The sequence below is a fragment of the Sarcophilus harrisii genome, chromosome 3 (genome assembly GCF_902635505.1).
Source record: "Sarcophilus harrisii chromosome 3, mSarHar1.11, whole genome shotgun sequence".
Classification (NCBI taxonomy): domain Eukaryota; kingdom Metazoa; phylum Chordata; class Mammalia; order Dasyuromorphia; family Dasyuridae; genus Sarcophilus; species Sarcophilus harrisii.
In genome coordinates, this window is record NC_045428.1 from 383042309 (window position 1) to 383066997 (window position 24689).

General features: G+C 31.8%; 1 protein-coding gene across 1 annotated transcript in view; it reads right to left on the reverse strand.

Moving 5' to 3' along the window:
• Nucleotides 1-11641: 11641 nt before the first annotated feature.
• FAM171B (family with sequence similarity 171 member B) overlaps nucleotides 11642-24689 on the reverse strand; it is a 102477-nt gene continuing 89429 nt past the window's right edge. Inside the window, exons 5-8 of the mRNA XM_031960348.1 lie at nucleotides 22631-22801; nucleotides 21088-21204; nucleotides 16816-16939; nucleotides 11642-16503 (exon numbers count right to left, since the gene is read on the reverse strand). Coding sequence (XP_031816208.1) covers nucleotides 15150-16503; nucleotides 16816-16939; nucleotides 21088-21204; nucleotides 22631-22801 — 1766 coding nt within the window. The 3' untranslated portion in view covers nucleotides 11642-15149. The remainder of the gene's footprint in view (nucleotides 16504-16815; nucleotides 16940-21087; nucleotides 21205-22630; nucleotides 22802-24689) is intronic.

Consider the following 24689-nt stretch of genomic DNA (forward strand, 5'->3'; position numbering starts at 1 on the left):
TGAGATCATCTATCTCTTATCCAATTCCACAATTCAGAAATTGTTCTCAGCCTCTTTTTCTCCTTGCTCCTGTCTCAAAAGAAGAGATAGCCCTTTTCACCAAGACCAACTTATTTATTCGTGTCACTAACCCTATCTCATTCCATTTACTTTTCTCCAGTAGATTGCCCCTTTGATCATTATTTCTCTCACTAGTGATTTTTTTTATTGCCAAATCAAATGGCCTTTCTAAATTCTCATCCTTTGTGACCTCCCTGAAATTTTATAAACTTTTGATCACCTTTATATTCTTTTTTATTCATCTCCATTATATACTCTTTAAGTTTTTGTGATATTAATCTATCCTGGTTTTCCTCCTACCCGGCAGGCCATACCTTATTAGTCTTTGCTGGATTTCATACAAGTGATTTGCAATAACTGTGGATGTCCTCCAAACTTTTTTCTTGAGCCTTCTCTACTCCAACTATTTCACTTGAAGAAATCATCCACTCCCATAGTTTCAATTATCATTTTATGCCAATTAAGTTTTTTCTCTACTAATTAAGCTATAACTTCTCTCAGAAGTCTCACATCCACAGCTTCCTATTAGAAATCTCAAACTAAAAGTAAAATATACATGTTAAGATCAACATGTCCTAAATTGTGTTGATTTTTACAAATTTTCCAATTACTATTGAAAATACCATTATTTCCCGTCACCCAACTCACCATCAATATTTACTCATTCTCTCATCCTCCTCCCTATATTCTATCTGTGGCCATATTCTGTTTGATTTGACCTTCTTAATCCTTGAATATGTCCCATTCTCTCCTTCAATACCTTGTCCCATCAATACCTTGATGCAGGCCCTCATCACCACTCAAATGAAATATTGCAATATCCTTCTTATTTGTCTGCCTTCCTCAATTTTCTCTCTATTGCAGTTAGCTGTCAAATTTCTTTTTCTAAGGTGAAGGTTTAACCATCTCACACACTCCACTCCATTCAACAAATTCTAGTGGCTCTCCAAATATAATTCCTCTATTTGGAGAAGTCCTTAAGGAATATGGCAAAGTCAGAGCCATTTATAGCCGCTATTTATCAAATGATTATTTGCATGATATCTTTAAACATACTTAGATATTCTTCATCCTTAAAAAAAATTGCAAAAAGTTGAATCCTCCTTTGGAAGAGTCTTTCAATAAATTGTCTCCTTTCTAGATTTCCAAGTCTTCTTAACCTTTATACTTTTCTTCTCCCCTCACCACCATATTCTCTGTAATACTGACCTTCTTTTTGTTCCTCTAATAAGATACACCATTCCTCAATTCTAGAAATTCACTAACACTCTCACATTCCTGAGATTCTTCCCTTACCTCTTTTCTGTCTCCTGCTCTCCTAATCTTTTTCCAACCTTCTGCAAGAAGCCTTTCCCAATCCTCCTTAATAATAGTAGTGCCTTCCCCCTTTAATTATCTCAAATGTATTCTTTATCTTGCTTGTACTTAGTTGTTTACATATTGTTTCCCTTATTGGACTGTGTTTTTGCTTTGCTTAATATCCCCAGTGCCAGACACATAATAGATATAGAATAAATGCTTGATGACTAAACATACTTGTAAAATGAGATGATTATACTAAATGAACTCTTATTGTCTTCCAGTTCTCAAATTCTAGGATTCCATAAAGTTAACAGTATGTATCACAGCCTTTAGTGTGTTATCTAAAGTGTGCCATCTCTTTTCCCCTGAGATGCGAGCTAATGGCCGTCTTTTCTCCCTTTTCATCTATCTTTCTCTCAGGTTAACAATTAAAAGGGAAATGAATGAGAAAACGAGTGGATTTCTAAAAGGTCACTAAATGAATCCAAGTTCTATTATGAAAATAATTTTCCATGATTTCACATTCAACCCCAAATTCTAAAAAAGTAAAAATGAAGTAATGTTCTCTAGTGTAAATAAAGCTCAAGTATAATATAATCCCAGAAAAAGGAAACTATTTCTCTTATATTTCTTCTCTGCTCTGCCTTAACACAAAGCCAATGAAACTTGTACTGCTTGAATTGTTTCTCTTTTTAGGTAAATTATGTTCAAGTTCTGAGCTGGAGGATAGTCTAAATGATCCCTGCTTATGTCAGTCTTCAACTTAACTCTTTTAAAAAAGTTTCTCCTCCTGGAAGATTCAGCTTCAGCTGACACTGTGGGGCTTCTCCTAATAACTTTGAGTCCTTTTTAGCTTTTAGGGATCTCTTCATCCCTTCAGTAATATTATTTTACACCTTTTTAACCTCCTGGTATATTTTATCCTATTTATTTTCCATTTATGTTTTTTTTTAATCTTTTGAATGGGATTAAGAAGTATAATGTCCTTCTGGAAGCCCCACATTGGGTGCCAAAATATAGAGTCTTTATGAATGTGTGGGTGCCAAGATGTAGTATGCTTTCTAGATCCCTCCAAATTGGGGTACCAAAAAATCCTCTTTGGAGGATCTCGAGACCAGCCTTGGAGGAGGAGTGAAGGAGGCAGGAGACTCACGAGGATGATCAAAGATGGAGTCCTTATTTCAAGTCCTCTTAGCCTTTAAATACCTTGGTATGATTACATCATTAAAGCACACTAAGTATGTGCCATCTAGAAAACCATTATATCATGACATCAAACTAAACAAGTGCTAACTATAGTAGCATTACATCATTACATCACAATGAGCAAGTGCTAACTATAATCACCTTACTATTGATTTGTAAATGCCTCTCTTTACTGTAAATATCCCTTACTTCAAGTAGAACACAAGTGGTCATGCCATCCTTGACTTCTCAGGAAGGGTGAGAACACCAAAGTGAGGTGGTCATATCCTCCCTGACTTCTCAGGAAAAATGAGAGCACCAAAGGGAGGTGGGGAGTCAAACCAGACTTTGTCAGCAGGTTCCCTCTGGGCTGAAGGGTCTTATACCTTACCCAGAGTTCCCCCACTATCTGCAGCTCTCTACAAAGAAGCTCCACAACATTTATTGAATGCTCTAAAAAGATGTATCTTCATAAAAAGTTAACTGAATTATTGGCTAAAATTCTTCTCCTCTTTCTTGTTTTCCCTACTTATATGAGCAATAAAAGTAATTAACCCAGCCCCAAGAATGGCAAACTCATTGAAAATGGGAATCATTTCCATTGCAAGCAGTGCCAAGCATGTATTAAGCAAATAATGAGTAAGTCAGTCAGTTAAGATATAAGTTCTAGGAAGTGTTCTAATTGCTGGTTATACAAAGAAAGGAGTGGGGTGACTAAACTGTAAAAACCATTTTCAGTGTCAATGTCACCCCATCAAAAATAAGAAGAATCTCATAAAATAAATGTGAGATGTCATGTTTAATAATGCCAAAGTTTCATCTACAGAAAATCTGAAATGCAAAGATTGATTCTCATTTATTAGACATTCCTCTAGGGAGTATTGTCTGAATCAGAGAAATAATGTTGGTATAAATCAAAGGGAGATATGAATTCACATACCTAGCCAAAGTGCCAAAGTTATTATTTATTAAAGTCAGTCTTTTTATATGACATACATATATATACATACATATATATATATATATATATATAAAATTAAGATGGATACTTTTGATATTCAACCTGATAATCAGCCAAGTTGAGAATGATCATCAATTTATTTAAATCTATTCTGAACAAATTATTGTTCATTTTCTTTGTCTGGTTTTACACAAAATTGGAACAGTAAAATTACAGGATAAGAAGGTTAAAGAGGAATATGGCTATTCCTAATCATATAAATAAGCTTTCAGTATCCAAAAAACATACAGCCTTTCTTTAAACTGTCTCTTAGACTTTGATATGCATAAAGCATGGACTTGATACACTTTGGGGTCAGCATTAGCTTTTGTCTTCCATCTACATATACCTATGTTTCTGGAATAGGTTTTTCATAATATACACATACACATATATGTATGCATGTGCAAATGTATGTATTATACATATACATGTATGTATGTTTATACATGCATGTGTGTATTGTGTGTGTCTACATATGCATGTAGACAAGGCAAAACTTTAAATGTCTGGTACTTAGATAGAAGACTATCTTTTTTTTTTTTTTAATGAAAATTACCAGGAGGCCATGGACACACATATACACACAAACACACACACTATCAAAATTATTGAGGCAAATTAAACTCACACGAAGTTACCCAAAGACTCATTAAATTCAATATTCTTATAAACAAATTATCCTTTAAAAATCATAATAGATCCCAATGGGATGTTTTGGGCTCAGCTGTCAAGGATAATAGCATTGTCATCCATAGTACTATTGCTCTGAGAGAAATTGTTATGTCTTAGTGCTAAAAAGATAACCATTTAAAAACCAGAGGAGAGAAGGCCACAAGACTCATGGCAACTGTCATTCCTACAGATCACCATCAGTCTGTGAATTGTGTTTTATTTGCTATGTGGCTGCTTTTGTTTAGATTATCTGTTTTGATCTTCTTTAATCCTGTGCTCTCAATCTGCTTACTCTTTATTTTGTGAACTCATTATCCTACCTATCTTTAATTCAGTTGTAACAGCCTAGTACACCCACTATATCCTAGGCCCTGAGACCTCTTCTGATTTCTATTCACATCAATGAAATTTAATTGGTATCTTCTACTTAGTTCTAGTTAACCTTGACTGTCAGGGAGATTCACCCCAAGTTAAGGTAAGAATGAGTGTGCTATTCTGGAAAGAATGCCATATTTGCAATTAGAGGACCTACACTATTCTTTGTGACCTTAGGAAAATCACTTCACTTTTCTGGGTCTCAGTTTCCTCATCTGTAAAATTAAGGCTTTGGATAAAAAAAAAAAAAAAAAAAAAAAAAACTTCCAACTCTAATTCCTAGGATATTGTAAAAACCATAGGAGCAAAAATTTTTACTGATGACTAAACAAATTATTATAATAAAATTTACAGTTTGATCTTTTGAAATAATGTATGTTACAGACTTCTTAGCTGGAATTCAGTTGTTTCATTTATTTTAATAACCAATTAATCATCCAAAGCTTAAAAAAGTCCATCAAAATCTAACTGGCAGAGTTCTTCCAGGCCTTGTCAAAAGAAAACATCATTCTAAATAAATTTCTTAGAGGATACACTCAAAATTTAGTTTGTGTCATTTTCAAAAGGAGAACCCTTTAATCTCTTCAAGTTACATACATATAAATTTGTTGGATATTATTGAAAAGTCCTACTCCAGCTTTAATCTCAAAAAAATATAGTACTGGATCTCTGAAGTTAGCATGTTTTACAAGAAGAAAGCAAGAATAATTGTTTCACTTCATCACTATTCCATTCCATTTTATCTCGCTGGGAAAAGATTAAGATAATTTTAAAAAAAAATCTTTGAAGTACTTGAAGTCCCATAAGCCTTTGAACAGTACTCAACTGAAAACCAATAGTACCTCTAAATTATTAGTTCTCAATGACTAACCCAATTGCTGATCAAGGTGCTAGTCTCAGGATTTTTGATTGCTATTGTAAGTAGTGGTGGTATTGAGTGGTAGCACAGCTTCAACTCCTGATAACAATGAAAACTAAATTTACTAATAAATCCCAGCAAGGATACCTTGTTCCTTGATATTTCTCTTTGATTCAACATCTGATGAAAAAACCGATATAGGGGAAATAGTACTGGTTTTCTAATCAGGGCATATAAGCTTAAAACCGAATTGTGCTATCTACATAGTTTCCTCATTTGTAAATGACAATTAGAACAGTTATTTTTTTCAGATCCCTTTTAGTTCTAGATTCTTTGATACACCTTCTTGCACATACAACACACACACACACACACACACACACACACACACAGAAATTAAACAGGATTTTTTCCCAAGTAATAGCTCTAAAAAATTTGATTGAAAAAATCCACAATTCTTTTTTCATTTTTGGGGAATATTCTTATTAATAATTAAGAGTAATTAGGTTTTGTAGTCTCTTATTTATTGACTGCAAATTTAAAGTCAATCAACCTTTAGAAAAAAAATCATATTTTTAATTAAGAAATAAGCACTTGATTATTATTATTCTCTTTTATAATATTCACCTAATGCAAAAATAATTCCTGGCTAGAAAAAAAATTTTCCCTTTTCCCCAGACTTTGATCTGACCACTTTCTGGCAAATACCAAAACAAGACCTGTTATTTTCAGTATCTTCAGCTCTAGCCATCATTCCTTTATGACACTAGATTCACCTAAATAGCACTAAAGTCAGAGAATTAGAAAAGATTTTATACATAATCTACTTCAGCTCATATTCAAAGAGTATATATACCTAAGTGGTCAACCAGTTTTTGTTTTAAGATGTCCAGTGACTAGAATCTCCTGTTTCCTGGTTAGTGCATTACATTTTCAGATTTAACTTTTAGAAAGCTTTGACAATTAGGAATTTTTCCTTACCTCAAGTTTAAATTTTCTTCCTTTCCAGATACTGCTTCCAGATACTGCTTTGTATGGGGGGAATATGTCTATTCCCTCTCTGAATACTTATTGTCAAGTATTGTGTACCCATAAGTTTTCTTTTCTAAAAGCTACAAACTCCCAAGTCCTTCAATCAAACACCATATCAAATAAACTTCAAGTTCTTCATTATCCCACTAAGAAATTTTTACTCTCCAATTTAACATTTTCTAAAACATATCACACAGAACTATATATTTGAAATATATGATTAGGGCAATTTTAACCTGTAAATGAGGTTTCCTCATTTGGAAATTCCCTGTACCAATGAAATCACAGGTCCAATCTCTACCCTCATTTTTATATTTTAAATATACAAATTATTGTTCTTTGTGGAATGAAAAGGTGGCACATGAGAACAGACTTGTTTTCATGAGCTTACTCTCAAAGTGATAATTATGATAATTAATACAGCCTGTGATGAAGCTGATCAATTTTGAGTAGTCTGGAATCTCTAAGGGATGGGATTACCTCTGTTTTCAAAGAGTATTTGTCACAAGGTTGTAATAGAGACTACAGGGATTTCAACTAGTCTGTGACCTCAGCATATTCATTTTGATGAAGTTGTTAGTCCACAAATTAAACAAAAATAAAAAATTCATAAATGGGAACCATGATGCAATGTTCACCATGTCCTGTTGTATCCTGCTTTCTGGAGGCCCCAAGTTGGGGTGACAAAATGTACTGTGCTTTCTAGAGCACCCATGCTGGGTGAAAAAAACATACCATCTTAGTGGAGGAGTGATGAGGCGAGACTCCTGAGGATGGTTAGGATATGGAGTCTGCTTATTCCAAGGTCTTCCCCCTTTATAATAGCTTGTGCTAAGTATATACTGCTCACATTGGACCACATGAATAACTTGCTATTGTATGTAGATTGCCACCTGGTATCACTCTGCTTCAATCACAACACAGGTTATCATTACCTCCTGACTTCTCAGGAAAGCCGAGAGCCCTTAGGAGAGATGGGGAGCTGAACCAGACATTGTTAACAGTTTCCCTTTGGGCTGAAGGATCTTATACCTCACCCAGAGTTCCCCCACTATCTGTGACCCTCTACAATGTCCCATTTTCTGATCTAGAAACTAGATGAAATTAGATGACTAGATGTTCATTACACTATACTAAAATCTAAAAAAAAAAAGTATAATCATCAAAGAGAAAATTAATTGCAAACATTTTTCCATAATTGAAACTCAGTTTTGAAAGCAGAGGCTCTTAATCTTTCTGGGTCTGTTTTCTCATCTATACATGAATTAATTGGATTAGATCATTTCCAAGGTCTTCTAACTTTATATCTCTGATTTAGATAAATAGATAGATATGACATGATACCATAACTTCCTTGTTTTAGTGAAACTATAAAGATATTTTCAAATACTTTGGGGAATACATGAAGAAAAATATTTTTGTATTAATAGCTCATAGTTGAGAGAAGATTGAGATTTTTATGCCTAATTTCCAAAGTTCCCTACTTCTTGAATCTTATGAATATGGAAAAATTTGGTATATCTTTTTCCTCCATTCATGGCTCTTTATCCCTAGCTTCTTGTCTCTCCACCCCCTGCATAAGCTCACTGAGCAATGTGATTCTGATAGTAAAAGATTTAATGGTTCATAGTAAAGAATTTGGAAAATTTTATCAGTATAATTTGGATTAATAAACATGGATGTGGCCTATTTACCTAGATAAGGATGTAGATGCTAGGAGAGTCTATAAGTATGAAAGATAAATCCCTAAATTAAGGAACAAGATAATAAACACATCAAAACAGGGCAATAATAACTTAAACTAAAAGTTAGCATGTATATAGAGCTTGAGGTTTACAAAATATAAAATACACACACAAATGTATCAGTCTTCTAGAAAGAGATTAATAAGAAACTATATATGAATTAACTGTCCACAGGACAAATTCCCACAATGAAATTTGGAGACTTTATTGATTTAATTCAATAAGCACCTTTTGGGTAAAAGCTCTGTGTTAAATGCTGAAACAAGATATACATATAAATTTACACTTAATAAAGATATAAAATTAAATTGCCTTATCATGAGAGAATTATCCTAAAATGAAACTAATGTAAAATAGCCCCAAATCTTAGAAATCATAATATATTATGAAATAAGTAATGAGAATTTGCTGAAATGATAAAAGGTGATGTAATAGGTACAGATAGTGGTGGTAATAGTCTAAAAAGGATGGTTAGAATGAAAATTGGTTAGTATATTTCCTGCAATATCAAGGGAGTAAATGCCTCCTTACAATGTAAATATCCAGTCCATTTGGCAAATGCATCCCTTTTAGTGAAGGATTCCCAAAGCTAGATGAAAAGATTGTTGAAGATTATATCCTTTACTATAACCCCATATGTATTAAGCAATCTTTCCATCTTAGTTCCTGCCTGGGGAAACTAATGATTTATTGGCATAGTGATTTACTTATATTTATGTATTATATATTCCATGTTGTATGTATTTATATTTAGTTATATTTTTCCATTATAAATTATTAAATTAGGATTTGGACACAAACGTTTCTGTAACTAAAAAATCTAGGCAGGATAAAGTATTTATACAGGGCTGGATGACCTTATTAATATTACTAGGCCTATAAAGCAGATACCTAAGCACAAGAGTGGAGATGCAAGAAATAGCCTGCCTTAGACTTTACTCTGGAAGCACATAAACTTTTTAGCAGGCCTCCCTATTTCTTGTCAGAGTCACACTCTTGGCAAAATGGAGGGGATTGAGAAAGGGGAAGGTTGACAAGATAAACATCATTGGGTATCCTTTACCAGAAGAGTACAAAAATGTTACTGTACACATAAGAGCTACCTGTTAGCCAAGATGCTTAAGTAGTGTAGTATAGTGGATAGAGTTGTTCTGTGAGTCAATAAGGATTGAGTTCAAACATATAATCTAACATACACTGCTAAATTACCTTGGGAAAATCATTAATGCCCAGAAAACCCTCTATGACTTTAAGTTGGAGAACAAGTAGAAATTTTTATTGACAGATTTTCCTTATCAGACATTTCTTGATAAAAAAAAAAAAAAGTTACAGAACTGATTTAAAAAGAAAAAAGGTAATGCAAACATTTACAGTTTTAGTAGCTTGCACAATGTTGAGGAATAGTTATTAGTTTTGTACTATAAAACTGTTTCCAACATTGTGCAAACATAATAATCAATGAAAAATGAGAAGATGCAAACAGGATTATGCATACAGTATAACAATAATGACTGTTAACTTTGGGTCTCTGGAGAGTTTTTTTGTGTACATGTTAAGGTACCTGACTAATATACTGTCTATTGGGGAAGACAGCTTAAAGAAAGGTTAGATGACACCTATGGATGCTTTCTCAAAAATGTATTTTTAAATCAATAAAATAAAATACATAGGATTACAAGGGGAAACATATCAAAACAGAGTCATCAGAACATTATAAGAACAAGTTCATGGGTTCTAGCCTAAAAACATCTGCTTTAGTGCATTTTTCATGTCACTGGATCAGAAATCTCACTTTTTATTTTCAGATTACGTCTGAATAGAGTGATTCCTATTAGGAAATGCCCAATAGGGACTTCAAGTAGCTATGTAATTTACCATAGTTTCAATTTATTTTAAAAAGCTAATTAGCATTTGACTAGCTTACAACTCAATTTATTTTAGATTTGACCAAACTTCATGGCCCTGATCCAGGATTTTATGGTAATTTGGATAGTAAATAGAGGCAATGTCTACATATATGACACAAGCTTACTTAGAAAACTATTCCAAGTAAAATCTTCAGCTGAACAGATTAGTTGAATCTCCCTGTGTGAAAATATCATTAAGAATGCCTGACCTTCTATGCCCAAGGGCCATAAATAAATTCATGCATATCCTTTAATTTAACACCACCATTACTAGGCATGAATACCAAAAGGGATTTTTTAAAAAAAGAAAATGACCTATATGTACAAAAAATATTCATATCAGCTCTCTTCTCAGGATAAGAAAAGAAGGAAATTGAGAGGATACCCATCAATTGAGGAATGGCTCAATAAACTATGGTATGTATTTGTGGTGGAATATTGGTATTCTATGGAAAATGATGAACACAGGATCGTCTCAGAGGAAAAAAAAAACTTGGAAAGTTCTCCATAAACTCAAGTGAAGTGAAATGAAATGTACTGTATACAAACCAATAGCAATGTTCTGGGATAATCAACTATAAATGACTTAGCTATTCTCAGCAGTAAAATCATCCACAATTACTCTGAAGTTTTTATGACGAAAAATCCTATCCATATCCTGAAAAGGAACTGATTGTGCCTGAATACAGATTGAAGCATTATTTCTTTCTCTCTCTCTCTCTTTTTAACTTAATTTGTGTTGAGGATTTTTTATTTTCATTAGGATGGGAGATCTATATTTTCTTTCACAACTTGACTTTATGGAAATAATTTACATAACTACATCTGTGATTTCTTAATTGTAGATGGGGATAAGGGTGAGAACTTAGAACTCAAAAATTTTAAAAAGACGTATTTTCTTTTTTGTTTTGAATGTAATTGGGGGAAAATATTAAATAAGTAAAAAATTTAAAAAAGAATACCTTACAAGTAGAACTTTGGTGAATGTTTTGGACTGAAAGTTATAGTTACAATGATTCTTGAGTTAATGTGTATATAAGCATACACTTAGTCCATATAATCATTTGGTCTTTGGTCTAAAGAAGTTAAGAAAATAGAGTCAAATTTCATCATTTCCCTTTTGACCCTCTTTAGCAAAGGTATTTCATCTAATATGCTACCAACCTTTAATTTTGATATATTCCTGGTGAATGAATCTACTTTTCCAATCCCTATAATCTAAAAGCAATGATCAAGTTATAAAATGTAAATTTTGAGGAATAAAAATTCAGAGAAATCAAATTTATTTAAAAAGTAAAGGATAACAAGTATACAAAAGTACAAAGTATATTTTACTTTTTAGGGAATGGTGAAAATAGACTAGATCAGAAATAATGGTAGTAGCATCTTATCCAAATTAGGTATGAACTGTCACATGATGATATAGTAGGTATTTGTAATGAAGAAGGTGGAAATTGCCTTCATTTATTATGAGGTAATGTAAAATAAAATGATGCATTAATAATTTTTTTCATGTTATTTTATTGTCTTTAATGAACTGCTTGACATTTTACAAATCTTCAATTACCATTTTACTATCAATACAATATTATTTATAATAAATACACTGAAATGTGAAAAGACACTTATGATAAAAATACAAAAGATAGAAACACTTAGAAAGTAGGATTCATAACATCAGTACTAGGTCTGAAATGGAAGGACAGTGAAACCTTTTATTTTTTTTAACATGGGTGTGGTTGACCAAACCATGTTATATCAGGCTTTTATTATATGATACAATTATGATGGGTCAAATAAAAGGACCCATCATATGTCCCAATCTTTGTAATAATGAGCCATATTGTAAGAGGGTTCCATCACACACAATGTTTTGAAAATGATTTCCAAAGCAAGGAACTATTTTTTGTTTGGTTTTTTTTTTTCTGAGATTTTGGTAAGCTTCATCATGCTTTATTGTGCATTAAAAAGGGCCTAATCCCCCATTCAACTTCAAAAATGTTGTAAAAATATATTTTATAAAGGCTCAAGATCATAATATGTATCAAAACAATACATATTACTGTGCTTATTAAGTGGATCCATCAGTTAATTGAGGGATAGTTTATTTGTTAAAGATATATCTGAAGTATGTACAAATGTTCAGGAAATGTTAATAGTATGACCAAAATTAATAACTCCCTGGAGATTTTCCATTTAAAATATTGAGAAAGTTTTAAGTATCATATGTGGGATTGACTTTTTGTCATTTGAAGAAAGAGTAGATGGCTTCAGGCTTGTCTTTTTTTCTTTTATTTTGTTTTTTAACAGGAGAATATGGATTGCTTTCAAATGAAAAATTACAATGCCTTTATCATTAAAATGAATATATCACCAAGATCTTTAACAAAAATAAGCTGCCAAAATTTAAACTCAGAACAAAATGGGCAGGGTATCTAAAAAAAAATAAAAGAAAATGCATCTCCAAAACAGATAGCCTTTCAAGAAAGGTCCTTGATTTTTTATCCTCCTTGCCCTTACAAACAAATGAACGATCTGAATGATAGTCTGCCTGGTGTGTCCTTTCAAAATACTCTGGTCCTGAGTTAAGTTCACCCAGACAGCCTTATGTTGAGTCAACCTGTTGCTAAAATGGAAAATTAGATTTTTTGTCTAAAAAAGGGAAAAATAATTCTGCTCAAATGATTGAATAGATGCAATTTTATGTATAATTTTAAACTTCATTCCAATATGAACAATCTGTCAACATTTATTAGACCAGAAAAAAATAAGCACAGAGAATACAAGAAAGGGGAGTTAAATATTACCTACATGGAAAATTCACTGTTCCAACATGAAACATTAGATTTTGTCTTTTTTTAAAATTAGCTTTAAAAAAAAGAAAGAAAATTCCCAGTTGAGTGATGATATTTTGGCTAACAGAAAAAACAAATACATTTTTAATATTTTGTTGTGTTCTTCTGATAAAATATATCTATATTAAAGGCACTTCAGCATAGTTTTAACTCCTTGTCCTTTTTTCATGCCATTTTCCAAATGAGTGACAAATGATGAACATTCACTAGTTGTAGATGTTAGTCTATTCTAAAACTTAAGTTTAAGGATTATCCAAGGCAATTAACTCTTGAACTGGTTGAAACAATATCTATGATAAAAACTGATTCCACGTGTCTTCCAAGAGCTTTGTTATTCAGGAAAATATATCAAAATAAAATTGTTATCAGAAAGTTGGTCAAAAGTGGAGATAAATCTGGAAATGTATCATTCTAAGACATAAGCTAATGTTGCCCATTTCATTTAAGTCTATAAATTTAATAAAGGTCCTTATCCATTCTGCCATATTTTTATTTTGTTGGATTGTCTAGTTCATTCATATTTAAAGTTATAAGCATCAGACTTCTGTTATCCTTCATTGATTTCCTTAGCATTGCTTTTATTATTATTTTTTTTTTATTTCCCTTCCTTATTTTGTCACAGAGTCAATGCTGGGTTGTTTCTCTATTTACTCTAATGTTAACTGACATGATTTAGAACCAAGAAGCCAACAAAATTTGAGTTTTTTGTTATCTTAGAGAAAAGGAGATTTCAGATATTTTATCATCTCAGGAAATTAAAAAAAGATCAATTTACGGTACTTAACATAGATCATCTAATTTTATGATGGCTGAGAACTAAATTAAAAGATAGCTTGGGCTAGCTACAAAACAGTTGTTCTATCATACTGCAGCATAAATCCTTCAAAGAATAAAAGGCATTTTAATATGATACTTCTAAAATGGTGATATCATTTCAAAAATATTTTGGACTTTTGATGATTCAGGATGAAAATGCCTTCACTATTGTGAAATTTTTAAGCACATTTGATAAATATCAACTAAATGTTTTGAATACATAACTAATATGTTAAGGATATTTTTAGAGTATATGGAAAACAGTAACATTTTTCTGTTAGCCAAGACACAATATCCCACTCTGAGAAAATTAGTTTTTCCATAGTATTTCAAAAGATTATTTTCTTCTTTTAAATAAAATTTTAAGTTAAATTTCTTGTGTTCATGAAAAGCTTTTCATTGGTTGAGACTATAACTTGACTATCTCGTGATGGCTGAGTTTGAAGGAGCTTAAATAATACATTCTTTCAGAAACTCATTTTTATCATTGAGGAAATAAACATAGTAAAAAAAAAAAATTCAACTTGAAATTGCTTGGAAAGAAACTCAATTTGGAAAAGAAATTCCATTTGAAACTGCTTGGGGGAAAAAAAACTCCTTGACATTTACCTCAATTCATTCATCAAGAGAAAAAGAGAAAGAATAATCATAATGGTTATTTTCAATTATCAAAATACAGGGCATTTCCCTCTCTAAGCAAATTCTACGAAGTAATCACTGACCCAACTTAGGTGAATTAGGGGTGGGATTAGTTTGAGGAATGATACACTATACATAGTGTTAATCACACTAAAGAAAATTATGTCTCACTTTTAAACTCTAGAATAATATCAGTCCAAAACATTTATCATTATATTTCAAAGCATAGATAGAGAACAAGATGATAGGGCTGTGGGAATTTTACAAGAAAGCAACGATTTCAGAAGGAACTATTTTTAAATGTTATGGATAGTAATTCCAGGCAAGGGTAACATTTTGGGAATCACTTATGGAGCACACATTTGTCAGTCTCAGCAGAGTGCCTGCAATACGAATACATTGAGGCTATTTTATAATTTGAACTTCCTCAAACTCATCACTAACAAAAGAAAACAATCAGAAAGTAAAAGATATTGGCAACAAAGCTTTCCTCAGTGCTTTTTTTTTCTGAGTAGGAAATTAATATTGTACATTTTTCATCTGTTACTCCTTTGAAGTCATAGCTTCAGTTCTTACCTTGAACTATACCTGTTACTAAGAAATAGCTCAGCCTCATTTGCTCTTTACAGAATTCACATTCCATTTAACAAGAGTTAAGACAGCTCTGTAGCTATCAGGTAAAGTGATCATCTTAATGGGTTAATTTATGGAAATAAGTGGTCTTTCCTCTCTCTTCTTCCAGATATTAGTTTTACTATCTTTTTTTGCCAATGGGGTTCTGCCTCTTTTTTTAGTAGGGGACATACTGGCTTCCAAATCTTCAGCTATGTTTTTTCTTCTTGGTGACTCTTCCATAGGCTGCTCCATGATTGTCCCACTCCCTCCATCTAGAATGTGCCTTAAAGCTGGATCCTCAGGAGAGCAAACAGTGGTTCCACTTTCACTGCTGCTGAGATCTAAATCTTCTAAATAAAGAATCTTAGGTTGATGCATGCTTTTGATGAATGTTTTCTCCCTCTCAAGTTTTCGATTAGAGTGATGCTCATTCATGTCCACTCCAGAGTCTAGACTGGTGTCATTACTTTGGGTTCTTCTCCCCCTCTTCAGATCTATAAAGGAATGCCTCACTTGAGCAATTGGCTTTCCATCCAGAGAAACAAACCAGGCTCTGGGATGTGGTGAGGGCTTTCCTTTGGACAATTCTAACAATGTCTGTTCTGAAATGCCTTGAAGTTCTGATGAAAATGGAGTCATTACAACAGCTTCATTCAATGTCCCTGGAACAGAGACTGATTCTAATAAACTATTAGAATATCTACTCCAGTCAGAAGTTTGGGAAGGTAAGCTTTGTTGAACTTCAGGTGTAACTTTCTCCTCTCTTGTGGCAGGGGGCTGCAAATGAGAATGTATTGGCATTTTGGGTAATGTCTGGGTATAGTTTTCTCGGTTTACTGGCTCCATCAGTTGGCCATAGACTACCTGTCCCTTTCTTGGCAAAGTAGCTGACTTAGCAGAATGTATCTGTTCTGGAGAATGAAAAAGGTCAGATGTTTGAAGGATAGCTATTGGCTGGCTGTAGATATGCATCAGTTGTTCGGGTATATGAGAAAGCCCATATATTTCTTCATTTACTGAAATATACCTGTTTTGTTCTTGAATATCACCTGTAGATGGAGAAACATTGCTATTATTGCGTTTTGGTTGTACTGTCTGTCTGGATGCAGCATTGTGCTCTAAAGACTGACTTGAGTTTCTTGAATGACTTTTCTGATTGGCTGCCAAAAATGAAACTTCTTCATTGTACATTTTAAAACTGTCCCGAGTTTTCACTGTAGAGACTCTGTCTTCAGGTTCTAACTTTGTAGAATCCAATTTGCGAGAACTGTATGGAGAATTCTTAGAGTGGTACAACTGTAATCTGTCCTCAACTTTTAATGAACCCTTCACTGAACTTACATGGTTTATGTGACTTGTTGATGTGGTCTGGTCTTTCTTAAGAACCTCAAGTCTAGTGGCATTTCTTTCCCTTTTATGTGATCCACCACATTTATCCCTATTTTGAAAGAAAACACAAATAATTGTTTAGAAGTAATCAAGTAAAAAAAAATCTGCTATTTAAATAAGAATATTCAAAATAAGATATTTAGAAAATAATGTCATATTTGAATTATACAAATTTTATATTTTTAAAAATCATATATTAAAAAAGCAATGTTTTCATTATGCTTCTATTTTGCCAAAGGCCTACATTTACTGATATACTAAACACGTTGAAAGTAAAACAGGTAGTTTAAAAAGAATTATTGAAAATAATGTTTTTCTGAGTTTTTATTAATGCTCTCACATTAATCAATTTTATTCTTACCTGCAATAACAAAGAAGAACAGCAAAAAAGCCAATTAGAATGATGACTGTACCTCCCAATATGGCTGTCAGAAATACAGTGTGGTAGGCAGTGATATCCTTGGAGACTTCACTTACAAATGAACCTAAAACATTTAACACAAATATACATATGTAAAAATAATTTTAACAAAATATAATTCATCCAGTGCCAAGTTTTTCTTAATTAGACCATTTCCTATGACCTTAAACACTCCCTATATAAAGTTTCTCATCTAACTTTCTGTTTAATCTTTTACTATCTTCATTTCTTCACAATTGTTAAGAAATAACAAAACAACACATTGACATGTGTGTGTCAGTATAAGAATTACACTAATGTTATATTTAATATGCATTCACTGAGTCAGATCATAAGAGGAATTCTTTATCTATTCAGTGCCCCAATATATGCCATTTTCACTGAGGGTTATAAATAACTCAGCCATGCAGTAATCTTATGAAAGGAAATGAAAAACAATATGAATTGCTTTACTCTTCAAGGCTTCTGATCAAATATGGTCTAGTCACTATAAAGATTCAGATAATGTTAAGAATAATTACTCAGTACTCAAGTACTAACCAAGTTTGAGAAAGTCAACATTATCACCACATCAATCAATCAGTATTTATTTATTAAGTACCTACTATTTGCTTCATAATGGAAGGCAGAAATTAATAAGCATTTATTAAGCATCTAGTATTTGTCATGCCCTAAGTTCTTTACCAATATTATCTCATTTTATCTTCACAACAATCCTGATAACTAAGTGCTATTATGATCCCCATCTTATAAATGTGGAAACTATGGCAGAGAGAGGTTAAGTGACTTGCCCAGGGTAACACAGGTAGTGTCTGAAACTGAACTGAAACTCAGCTCTTCCTGATTCCAGAACTAGCACCCTACCTGCTGTATCACTTAGCTGTCATCAATATTTATCCAAACCAAGTAAAGACATATAAACTCCTCTGTATTCAAAATGCTTATCCAAGTCAAGTGTAATAGAAAAATGGATTTATTTATTAATAAGTAAAATATAGGAGGAGGAATGGGGAAATATGACACTCACGAGGCATTCGCCTATTGGCTCTCCTCCACCTGTGTTCTCAATTACAAAATTGAGGTAGTGACTTATTTTTTTTTTACATAATATGAAGGCTAACTATTCGTCTACATAGAATCCCTAGCCCATTTAAGGAACTGATTTAGCCCAAACTCTCGGGTAAGAAAGCAGTGATCAGAAACTGTGATAAAGAGGGAAAATAGAGAAAACATGGGAATGAACATATAAAGAAAGAAGAGAAGTGAGCATGTAGAAAAATGAAAATACATTTTATATTTACACCAGTCAGGTCTAATCCTTAGAAAGGAGAAAACTGATCTATCTTCATTCAGGACTTAATAAATTTATTTATTTCTTAAAATTACATTTTTCCTTTAAAAAGACTACTTACCCTTGATACTATCTTAATCTGTTTATTATATTTAACACTTATTTTCAGTTTCAAGAAAATTCCTAATTTTGGTAAAAGGTAGATTTTAATGCAACTGACTTTTTTTCCCTTTCATGCTAGTTTTTTTTTTAATTTTTTTTATTATAACTTTTTATTTACTAGATACATGCATGGGTAATTTTTCAGCATTGACAATTGCAAAACCTTTTGTTCCAATTTTTTCCCTCTTTACCCCTATCTTCTCCCCCCAATGGCAGGTTGACCATACATGTTAAATATGTTGAAGTATAAGTTAAATACAATATATGTATACATGTTCATACAGTTATTTTGCTATACAAAAAGAATCAGACTTTGAAAGAATATACAATTAACCTGAGAAGGAAATCAAAAATGCAGGCAGACAAAAATAGAGGGATTGGGAATTCTATGTAGTGGTTCATACTCATTTCCCAGAGTTCTTTCGCTGGGTGTAGCTGGTTCAATTCACAACTGTTCTGTTGGAACTGATTTGGTTCATCTCATTGTTGAAGAGGGCCACGTCCATCAGAATTGATCATTATATAGTATTTTTATTGAAATATATAATCTTCTGGTACTGCTCATTTCACTCAGCATCATGTAAGTCTCTCCAGCCCTTTCTGAAATCATCCTGCTGGTCATTTCTTATAGAACAATAATATTCCATAATATTCATATGCCATAATTTATTCAGCCATTCTCCAATTGATGGGCATCCACTCAGTTTTCAGTTTCTAACCACTACAAAGAGGGCAAGGTAACTGGCTTTTAAACCATTGGCTCAAATATAACTAAAATGATGCTGAACGTATGAGCATTTCTATCAATACCGGAATTATTTTTCAATTCAGTTTTTAGTTTGAGTGTTAAAAGTATATGCACTGCAACATATATTATTAGAACTAGTCAGGACTTTAAATATCATTTAGTATCTCCTTTCACAAAGAAAGAAAAAGCCATGAAAACACTGGCAGATTTCTCAAGGTTATTCACCTGTTTAGTAGTTTAGCCAAGGCCAGACTTCAGCTTTCTTTACTCTTCAAAGTCCCTTTCACTAGATTGTGCTAAATGTGCAAGGAAAATAGAATAGAATAGTGGAGGGAAAGCCTCAATTTGTCAGCATTCACATTTAGGCTCTGACAGCTACCAGCTATATGACATTGAGCAAATCAGGTCACCCCTCTAGGCCTCTACATCCTGACAACTATAAAATTAAGGAATTGGACTCAATGATTTCTCAAGTCTCAATCCTAGGGAGATGGGTTAAATATCCTCTTACTATATAGTAAGTGCATATATAGTATGTGCGTCTGATAAATGTTTATTGAACTGCTGAACAGAAATGACTTTTCAAGTGACAAGCAAGTCAATATGAATAAATTGCTTCTATGTTTTTGCTTCTATGAATACTTTCAATTCCCACAAAATCATCTCACAAGGGATAAGCTGAAAACTACATTTAAAAGTGAATACTAAAATAGAACTTTCACCTACTTCCATAATTTATGACCTCTTCTTGCTTAAGTTGATTATTTTAAATCTGTTTTTAGTTAGTGTCATAATTGCCTACAAACCTTGACTATTCCTCATGGTATTTGAATTAAAAATTAAATGTCTTGGATCTAAAATAGTAATAATATCACATGAAATATTAATTGCTCTTTTCATCAAAATTTTATTACATTAGCAAAATCAGGATTTGTGTATGGTCAGACAGCTGGGAAGACTCCATGTTATTTTGCATAAATAAATACCAAAGACAATCACCTCCTGGGTTTGTATCAAATAGCTTTTTTTAAATGCTGACTTCAAATGATGAAAAGAAAACTTATCTCTTTTGATCACATTAGATTAATGGACAAATATCAACAATTGGGCTGATAACTGTCAGCCTCACAAAATAGTTTTTATTTTCTTTTGTTTTTTAGAAGAAATCAAATCTCAGTTGTAATAAGCTGAATCTTTTATCTTGGTGTTTTTTCTGACCTATTCTTTTTATTGGAAAGAATGTCAATATAAGTAAGGGGAAAAATAAAATACAACAGAATTTTTATTAAAAAAAAATTTATTGAAGACCCAGGAAAATCCCTCTACTAATATATTATAAAATAATTATTTAGTGGAATACTTTAGAGAGAAATTTAAAATCTTGGGTTTTTTTCTCTAATCTTAGCAATTTTTAAATTTGTTGCACTCCTTTTCATTACACAAGCAAATCTGAATGTGAGAAGGAATTTTTTTTTTAACTTTAAAACTCATAACCAAGTGAAATCTTCTTAAGACAGATGTTACAAAAGACTAATCAAAAGTAGAACAGACTGCCTTAGGAGATTCAAGTGCGCTATTATTGAGTCTTTCAAACAGAGATTATATTAATATTTATTACTATGAGATTCTTCAAAATAAGATATTTAGAAAATATTGAATATTTGGAATATAACCATTTTATATTCTTCATTTATAGTCTTCGTTATGTTTCTATTTTGCCAAAGGTCCACATTTTCTGACTATCAAACATGTTGAAAGTAAAATAAGCAATTTAAAAAGAATTATTCAAAATAATGTTCAGTTCAGACAGCTAGTTAATAGTCAACCCAAGACAGAATTCAGGTCTGCTTCCAAAATGTCCTTTCCTCTAAATCCCAATTTTTTTTTTTTTATGTGTAACTACACTGAGGATATTAAGTCAGATTATGGTCAAACTAAGATATACAATCAACATGAACAAGTATAAAAATGATGTTAGCACTGAATTTCTCTTTGCTTTTTGAAGTATTACCTCTGCTTCCAGGAAGTGGTGCTGCAATCCAGTAGCCTAAATGTGGAGCTATATATGTCCACACTAAATGGTCATTAAATTTCTTAACCATTCCCAAGCCACGATTTGCCCAAGCACCTGGAAAAAACAAAACAAAACAAACTATAATCAGGTAGGAGCCTGATACAGATTTTACTTTTAAAAGTGTCTTTCTAAATATAATAGTTACACATATTTTAGAGTTGGTAGAACAACTATCTGAGATTAAATGTCATTTCAACATATCAAAATATTTTTTCAAAGAGTATTCTAAAAAATTCAAACTATACAACATGAATTTGGGAGGATTACCTTTAATTTGAAGCATTTACCCTTGAATAGATGAGATAATGAGGCTTTGGGGAAAAGCTATGCTTTTTTAGCTATGCCCAAGAAAAATCCTAGTCAATATCTAAATAGCATTTAAATTAGACCTACTTAGATATCAGAAGGTTATAGATGCAGAGCTAATGTAGTTCAACACTCATTTTACAAAAGATGAAACTCAGACACAGAAGGGTCAAGTGACTTGCTCAAGGGGTTATAGAACTTGAAAGTATCTGAGACTGACTTTGAACTCAGGTATTTCTGACTCCAATTTCTATGTTCATACACAAATGTCATTTAATCATTTATGTTTAATTGTGGGTTAACATCTGTGTTTTTTGAAGATCCCAATAAACAGTCCCTTAATGCCTTATGGGTGATGACTTGTTTCCTTGCTATGTTATGTATGTGTGTGTGTGTGTGTAATATTTTTAACTATTGTATTTGTGTGTATATATATATATATATATATATATATATATATATATATATATACACACACACATATATATACTCGTATGTATGTACATTATATATATATGTATGTCATACATATATAAAACATTGTAAATATTTGTCTAAAGAGCCTAAATTTATTGTTTTGCTTCATTTTGGTAATAAAATAAAGTACATATCTTTCTAAGGCCATTGGTATCCAGTGGGGTTTTGCTGTATTAAAGGGGAGAGACAGAGAGAGGTATAAAGATATATATATTTGTATAGAAGTGATAGAAAGAGACAGAAATTTAGTAATTTTTTTCGGGGGGGGGAGACAGATGTTGGAAATAAAATTTTTCTTAGATGTTATATTATATATTGACAACATTTAGCAAAAACTAAATGCTCAATAAATAGCTGTTTTTGCAAAATGAACAATTTGCTAATGATTTACAAAGCACTATACAAACAAAAAATTCTTATTTTTATATATTGAAATATTTTATTTTTTATATACTGAAATATTTATATATTAATATACTGAAATATTTATATGTATGCTTATATATTTTATATACTAAAATATTTATATATTTTATATACTGAAGTATTTTGTTTTATATACTAAATACTATATTTTATAAACTGAAAAATGATGAAATGTATATTATTACTGAAGTGTTATGCTATAAGCTATAACATAATCTGTTTTAAAAGATATTCAGTGCATCATAGTTCCTAACCTGTAGAGTCCACTTACCGGTTTTCATATCAAATGTCCAAGCAGGTAGAGCATCCCCTGACTTTGCAGTGGTTGGGTCTAGGAGGGGGAGAGTAATTTGAATGGAGCCATCCACATTTAGTTCTTTTCCACCAGAATATATATTCACACATATTGCAGCAAGAGGAGTCAATTCAATACTTTTAAAACCTAAAAATAGAAGAATTTTTTTTCTTACTTGGAATATCAAACATTTAATGTTAAGGCAATATGGAAAAGCAAAGCAAAGAAGCAAAATATCAAATTCTTCTAATTTGTCAAAAGTTTTGTTTTTATTCCCAGTAAGTTCATACAAACCCAATTTTTATCCTTGCATTACAGGGACAGGTTTGCATAATATTTGATGATTTGAAATTAAAATGTTAAATTGCTAAATTCAGTAGTTAACAAAAAAAAAAAAAGGCTATATTTGAAACCTGGTGAATCTCTCCTGATAGACTGCATCTTTTGATTATTTTACTACCCATAGAACTGATATTGTTATATACTAAGATTTTAAATTTGAAAAGGGGATTAATAGAACATTTGCCAATATACTAATGACATTCAACTGTGTCAGAAATTTTTCCATATTTTATCATAATGAGACCTCTTAAAACTTTGGAAGATACATATTAGTTCTACACAGTCAGCTGAAAATGAGTTTTCCCTCATTATTTCTCTTTGATCACTCACACTGTCAAACAGAATAATGCCATATATGCCAAACATTAAAAATAAATTATGTGATATGCTTGAAAAAGAGAAAGTGTTCAAGTACCTGCACAGAGATGTTTACTCAGAAGCCCCTCATTCCAAAAACTCATTTATATTAAACAAAAATTAACTTCAATTTTCTCACAATCAGAATTCTCAGTCTTAAACAGCAAAAATCACAGAAAACATATACAAAATATCATTTATGGTTTTTCAATATAAAATAATGCATTTTCCTTTTTAGCCGACTCTTATCTCTTTGGCTCAAGAAGGAAGCCAAAATAACACTATTTAGATCATGAAGTTCTGAATGTTTACAACACAATCATCTATAACAAAAATACCAATCACGATTCAGAAAAAATAATCAACAAAGTAATGAACTAAATTTGGATTTTAAAATGATAAATTAAAACAAATATAAAATACTATATAGCCTACTGGATTATACATTTTAGTATTTGGTGAAGTCGAGTATCTAGCTCTAGGATTTTCTTTTTGTTTCTTTCTTGGCTATATCTAGAAGTAGTTTCATTCTCTTACTGAAGCATAGTTTAGGAAGACTGCCTTACCACAACTCTCAGATTATATGAACCTAAAGAAGAGGCAGATAGAAATAGAATATAGGAGGGGAAATAAGAGACATGAGTAGTAGGTATACAAAGTGGAAAGAAGTTAAAACAAAGAAAGCCTGCATATCTAGTAATATGACTCTGGTATCTTCACCTCCTTCAGATCCTTCAGATATATACCAATTTCTCAGTTTCCTGAGGACTGTATTAACTCCAATACTAATTTCTTCATTTCACGAATTTACTTGGTCTATACATATACTTTAACCATTTTTATTCTTTAATGCCATTGTTAGTGACACATTTGAGCTTAAGTTTGATGGAATATTATCTTTGGTAATAAAAAGTTTGTTATTTTAGCCTTTGCTAAGCTTTTCCATTTTTCTTCTGTTGTTCTTTATTAGTTTTTTGCCTTCAATGTCTTTGAGATGATTCTGCTTAGTTGAATCCTATATGAACAAACTTACTTGCTTTTATTTGCTTTATGAGATGATACTTTTCATAATTATTTATTTTCCTTTATAAAATTTTGAATTTATGTTGTAAACCAGTATTTCCTTTAATTGACATTTCTCTGCATGCAAGAGAATCAAGTATTTGATTTCTTTTAGTTAGGAGAAATGTATACTGCAATTTACTCTAAAATATTGCAACCCATTAATCTCAAGTACATATAAAAAAAAACATTTTAACTGCCTTATGAGATTTGGGTGAAATTATTTCTATAGATCTACAGTCTCAACAATGCTATTTACCCCATCAAAATAGGC